At 37.0% G+C, this 6672-nt stretch overlaps 1 protein-coding gene across 1 annotated transcript; it reads left to right on the forward strand.

Moving 5' to 3' along the window:
- The first annotated feature begins 570 nt into the window (after positions 1-570).
- fibinb (fin bud initiation factor b) lies at positions 571-3929 on the forward strand. The gene has a single exon (XM_059353886.1). It carries the CDS (start codon positions 584-586, stop codon positions 1205-1207), a length of 624 nt encoding a protein of 207 aa, XP_059209869.1. The 5' UTR covers positions 571-583; the 3' UTR covers positions 1208-3929.
- Positions 3930-6672: the final 2743 nt, after the last annotated feature.

Raw genomic sequence — 6672 nt, forward strand, 5'->3', positions numbered from 1 at the left:
CTCATATAACTTTTCTGCACCAACTTGTGAGGGTTATGTGCATTAACGCTGGTCTCAGTGAGGCTTTAACAGCTTGGCTGCTGCCGGTAGTCTGCTCCGGACTGAATGCAGCCTTTTAAAGTGACGGGGAGGCTGTAATTTGAGAGTAGCGCTGAGGTATTATTAGCCAAAAACCCAAGCGCGGCACTTGAGACATCCAGATGTTGCGTTTGAGGCACCAAGTGAAGTTAGTGAGTACAAGTGAGTACAACTTGTTTCCACGCTGAAAACAAACTTTCATACATTTGCTTATTTCTCTCCTCCTCTTCAGCAGCAGTTATGGAAGCTGGCAGGCTCGATTAAAGGAGGAGAAAACATTTCCACGCCACTTTTATCAGCTTGGACAAAGAGGATATTGAGGAGGACGTGAAAGCTACAACAAAAGCGCCAACTTAAACTGCGCAGTTTGGACGTTTAAACCTGAGTGAAATGTTTGTGTTTGCACGCCAGGTTGGAGTTAAATAGTCCAGCAGGCTCACATTTTGCTGAAATACCATTTTAAATCCCTCATATTTAATTTTTTGTGAGTGCTTTGCGGGGCATCATGGCTTTCCTTCACTTGCTCCTCTGTGCCGGGATGTTATCACTGCCTGTGTGTGGAGCCTTTTTCCGCGGACCGTTACAACCGGAGATGTCCAACGGCACTTTTCATCATTATTTCGTGCCGGACGGGGACTACGAGGACAACGATGACCCGGAGAAGTGCCAGATGCTTTTCAAAATGACCGACGAGCGAAAGTGCGGTCTCGCCGAGGACCAGGACGCGGTCATACGGGACGACTTCACCATCATCAAGAGGCAGATTGAGGACTCGGCCCGGGTGCTGGAGGGGATCGGGAAAAGCATCTCGTACGACCTGGACGGGGAGGACAGCTACGGGAAATACTTGCGCAGGGAGACGGCGCAGATAAGCGAGGCGTTTACAAACTCGGAGAAGTCTCTGCTGGAGCTGGAGGTGAAATTCAAGCAGAGCCAGGAGAGCGAGCTGAAGGAGGAGCACCGGCTTAACGACGACTTTCTCAACATGATAGTGCACACACGGGACGTCCTCAAGGACACGGTGGACATTTCTCTGGGGCTGAAGGACAAGCACGAGCTGCTGTCTCTGATCATCCGCAGCCACGGCACGAGGCTGAGCAGACTGAAGAATGAGTACATGAAGTTTTGAGAGAAAGTAGTCCCTTCACGTTATTTTTTTCTTTAGTGGAGTGTGTGACCGTGAGGCAGAGGCAGGGGTCAAACAATTTGAGCAAAACATATCAGGGATGAAAAGCTTAAAGGGCCAGTTCACCTAAATCACCCAAACATTTTCTCTGTTAACTCCAGAGGTGTGAGTTCAACCAGTGGTGGAATGTAACTAAGTACATTTACTCAAATACTGTACTTAAGTACACTTTTAAGGTACTTTACTTGAGTATTACACTTCTACTCCACTACATTTACAGTCAAATAATGTACATTTTACTCCACTACATTTAGCTGCCAGCTTTAGTTACTTTTCAGGTCATGATCATGATGATCCACATAAAATGATTATGCTTTTTAAAATGTTTTTATTAAACCACATAACAGTATAATAAGCAGTTAAAAGTACACCTACTCTGACAACAGTAAAATGCTGCTCAAATAAATGCATCAATAATAATCTAATAATATATTTGGAATATATACATTTTCATACTTTAAGTACAGTTTGATGCTGATACTTTACTTCTACTTGTAGTGGAGTAATTCTGCAGTGTGGTATTAGTACTTTTACTGTAGTAAAGGATCTGAAAACGTCTTCCACCACTCTTCCCAACTTGGGTTCGCTCCAAAGGGTCAAAAACAAAAAATAGGCTACTATATGTCACAGGATGGTAAATGGGATAGGAAAGGAAAAAAAACGATTGTGCTTTTTTATCTGATTTTCTCTCATCTTTTGTTTTTTCTTGTAACATACTCAACAATTCATCCTTTGGGGAAAGTATTCAAATTGTACAGTCAGATCAGTTGTGTAAGGGAAGTTGTTCTCTGCTAATAGCTTGCTGCCATAACCCCCTAATGAGGGCCTGTAGGCACACACTGCTTCAGGGTCAGAAACAACAGTTTGGGATCCACTGCTCTAGATGTATGTTTGCTACAGTTATGCAACTAGCTTTGGTTGAAATTGTCCAGGTTATGTGATATGTCCCCATAGCTGGATCCCCAAACGAGAAAAGAGGCCAGAGACCCCCCAAAAGTCCCTTATATTCACTGCAAGTCAAGTGGGTTTTGCTTATTTGGCTATTTGCAAATTATGTTGCAGCTGTACACCCCTACAGTACTGTATCAACTCTAATTGCCTGATCTCATGTAATGTTTTGTAGAGGTGTCATAGATCCTTTATTTATCCTTTACAGGAAATTATAGGTAAAGGTTTATGTCATGTGTCACAATCTATTTAAGACCCTAATTACTTTAGTTTATAGTGTCCTAATGTGGTCCATACTCCTAAATGAAGTTTAATGAATATAAAAATATATAAAATAAAATAAAAATGTAACATTGTGAGGAAAACAGTGTTCATTTAGATCTTCCCTTTAAGAAAAAAAAAATAACACAAGGAGGAATGGGCAATATGGATGATATCCTCTTTTATTTGCAATTTAATATGACAATATTGTAATACCCTTTGTGGAAAAAGTCAGTTGATAGAAAACAAAAAGGAATGTCTTTTTTTGGCTGATCCAGCAAACTAAATTCCTATCAAAGTACTTCACTGTATTGACGCAAAAGATAATATAAAAATCCTGTTCAGTGATTTGCAATGCAACCAGAGCTGCCAAACAGTATGGCAAAACCTCTAGACAAATATGTATCCTCTGACTGTGTTAACTGTCATGTTTCCCTCTCCTAGAGGCAATTTAATGGTCATAACACATCGTACAAAAAAAATTCAAAAAAGTTGTAATATTTTCCAAGAAACAATGTATGCCTCTTTTCATGGTCATTTTTGGTAAAGGGCATTAAATTTACCTGTATCAGCCACAGGTTTGTGTGTGTCTAAGTGCATGTGTGAGTGTGTGTGTGTGTGTGTGTGTGTGTGTGTGTGTGTGTGTGTGTGTGTGTGTGTGTGTGTGTGTAAAACAACGGCTTCGAACACAAGTCAGCCAATCCAAAAAGTGAGAACAGGAACTATCAGTTTTCAAAAATAGTACTGTAGTCAAATGAAGGGTTTTCTAAAACTCATTCAGCCCTCTATGAGCAAAAAATAAACAGAGTAAGTGGTGAGTTTTGGAGAGATTCATTTGAGAATGGAGTGAAAGTTTGGACTGTCCATATTCACAGTGAATGCTGTGTTTGGTTTGATTTTTGACCCAAAAGTTGTATACATTTCGGATCGCTCCTCATGTAGTAGTAAAGCAGGGGTGGACCTGATAGTAACCGGGTTGAAAGCTCTTCTCTGACACTCCAGATGAATGTTTCTCAGAATATCAACAAATGTTTACATATGGACACCTATGTTGTATTTGTATTTTTGCTTTATAGGCTAGCACACTTTGCACAATTCTTTACTGTTCTGGTGCTTAAGGTTGTGACATGGTTTAAAATGCAAGGCCCTTTGCTGTGCTGTTTGTGCACAGGCAGTGTAATCTCGGAACATGTACAGTGTATTATTAGAAGTAAGTAAATACTGTGAGTGCCAATATCTTTATTACGAAACAACTTAATATGTATTCATTGTTTATATTGAAATAGAGCTGCATTTATCTATTCTTGTTTAACTTTTTAAAAAAGATATGTGGTGAGATGTAATACATTGACAGATAAGACTGCAGGCAGCACTCATGGACTTCGATGTCAAACACTAAATCTGTGTGACAATAATCTGAACAGATTGTGTTGTGTCTTCTTAAATAAAGAGTTTGTGTTTGAGGTGAAGTGTCATTGCAAGAGCATGTTTTATCAATTTTATGGTATATTCCATACAAGAACTTAGGCTTAATTTGGGTTGAAACATTAATCATTCCCCTACTGTTGGTCTCTTCTAGCTAATAGCATAAAAGTAAACTAAATCATTCCTTATTTTGCTAAGAATCCTTTAAGCGGACACTTTTTTTTATTTAGCAGACCCCACAAAGTGGCAGTAGCACTACAGCCCCTGGGACTGCATACTGTATCGCCACGTGCTTCATAATTACAAAGTTCCCCTCCATGTTTGCTTTACAAGGCTTTGAGGTCTGCTGTAAATTATACACACAGCCCTCCTATGGCTGCTTTGAAGGAAGAAGCTGGTTGTTGGTATTTATGAGGAACAGAGATGTGAGGAAGAAGTTGTGTTGATGGTGTTTTGAGCGGTGTGGTGAGCTTCACAAACAACTTGTTTTTTTCCTGAATTCATCACCGATCTGCTAAAAAAAACAGTTCTTCTGGTGATACTACAGCCTTTTAAAGTCATGAATAAGGTTGAGCCATTTGGAATTACAATGCCATGAGTGGAATGTAACTAAGTTACATTTACTCAAGTACTGTACTTAAGGACAATTTTGTGGTACTTTCATAGTATTTTCTTTTATGTAACTTTATACTTCTACTCCACTACATTTTAAAAGCAAATATTGTACTTTTTACTCCACTACATTTAGCTGACAGCTTAACAGGTTACTTTTACGGTCAAGCTATTTTATAAATTAAACCACATGTGAATTAGTTAAAATTAGCCCTGCCTTGACTACAGTAAAATGCTGCTTACATAAATGCATCAATAATGATAATCCAATAATATATTTGGAATATATATCAAAATCTGAGTGGGGCCATTCTGCATTACTTTGATGCTTTAAGTACATTTTGATGCTGATACTTTCACACTGATATTTTAGTACTAGTAAGGGATCTGAATACTTCTTCCACTATTGCATAACTTCATATTGTATATAAAAGTGATGTATATTACATCACACTGCAAAGTACAGTTTGACTTGTGGCTCCACATGGTCAAAAGATACTTTGAGCCGACTGGTTATGTTCATGACGAGGCAACATAAAGGACTTAAAGCACAGCGAACAGAAACCTTTAGCCTATTGGAAACATTTTATGTTTCCACGCAAGCAGAAAGCTTCTGATTTTCTCATTTAGATAAAGAGATTGTTGGCATCATCTAGAGGAAACCCCATTGATTTTAAACAGTCAGGCTATTATGATACTTCTGCTTAAACTATCACCCCAAGCTATCCACATTGTATCTTATATAGATTTAAGGTTAACATCCTTCACCCTTGATAACCTTTAAATAAGCTTATCATTTCAGTGACTTGAAGTTGAAAGTTTATGTATTACTTACAAGTCAACACAGTTTAAACATTGTGTTCCTTGCTGAAATCCAGCAAAGCTTAATATTTGCAATGTTCAAATCTCTGCCTGGCATGATTCATATAAAAGTTGTCCATTATATGACACAACAATCAGTGCTGTTATACATGAACATGTGTGCTGTTTTTAGTTGCAAAGGTGACTGAGGTGTAATCATTACCTACCCTTTGAAACCGTCTCTGATCCTGGGTTAATAATTGCAAAATGAAGCTTTTAAAATCCATACTCAGATGTTAGCAGGTGTCATTTGCATAGAAGCATATTGACTGGGTACACTGGGTCAACTCCCTGAAACCTGCACAGGACGTAAGTATTAAACTGACAGAAGTATGACTGACAGAAAAAAACTTGATTCATTCATTGATTCATATGTATATGAGTTTCTAGATTCATTAATGTCAGGAAATAATGAAAAAATGCAAAATACAATGGCGCAGAACCAAAGGTGGTGTCATTAAATCCCCTGGGATATTTTAAAATGACTAGTTTAGGATTTATATAACATCTATGTCCAATTTTTAGCCTGGCAAAGTTTGGTCCACTATGTTTGTTTGGACTGACTGATTGTCAACAATTAATGGATGGATTGCTATGAAATTTTATCCTGAAATTAATGTTCCAGGATCAATCCCATTGACTTTAATGTCCACCATTGAGTTAACTTTTTTGATTGAGAGTGAAATATCTATTGGATGGACATGGAATTTTGCAGCATTATTAAGTAATAAGTTATAACAATATGTTTTTACATGTGAATCTTTTCTATATTATCCATCAAATATGGTATGAATGCTGCATTTAGAGCCGTATTTCTCAATCCTGAAAAGTTTTCAGATAAAATGTATGAATTATAATATTTACATTTTCTTATAATATTTAAAGTTTGTTACAGCTGCATTTATGTTAGACTTTATTAATCAATACCTATTTACACAAGTCCCAGGTTAGTCCTATTGTTGTTCTTTTTCATGTTGAAAATATATTTTATACATTATATTTTTATTGTAAATATGTAAAGAATCATTTATATTTCTTTTTAACTTGTGTATGATATACAAATGTTATAGTAATGATATAATTATAATTATTTCCTTTCCACAATTGTATAGGCCATGCTTATGATTGTTCTTTTATTCATTTTTTGTATATTATTACATTTTTATGTGCATTTAATATATTTTTTAATAATTTATTTATTTGATGTTTATTTAAAAAAATATTGTGAATATTTTAAATGATCAGTATCCCTGTTTTATTGTGCCTGTGTATGCACTCTTCAAATAAGAAGTGTAACAAAA

The sequence above is a fragment of the Centropristis striata genome, chromosome 2 (assembly GCF_030273125.1).
Source record: "Centropristis striata isolate RG_2023a ecotype Rhode Island chromosome 2, C.striata_1.0, whole genome shotgun sequence".
In the NCBI taxonomy this organism is placed as follows: Eukaryota; Metazoa; Chordata; class Actinopteri; order Perciformes; family Serranidae; genus Centropristis; species Centropristis striata.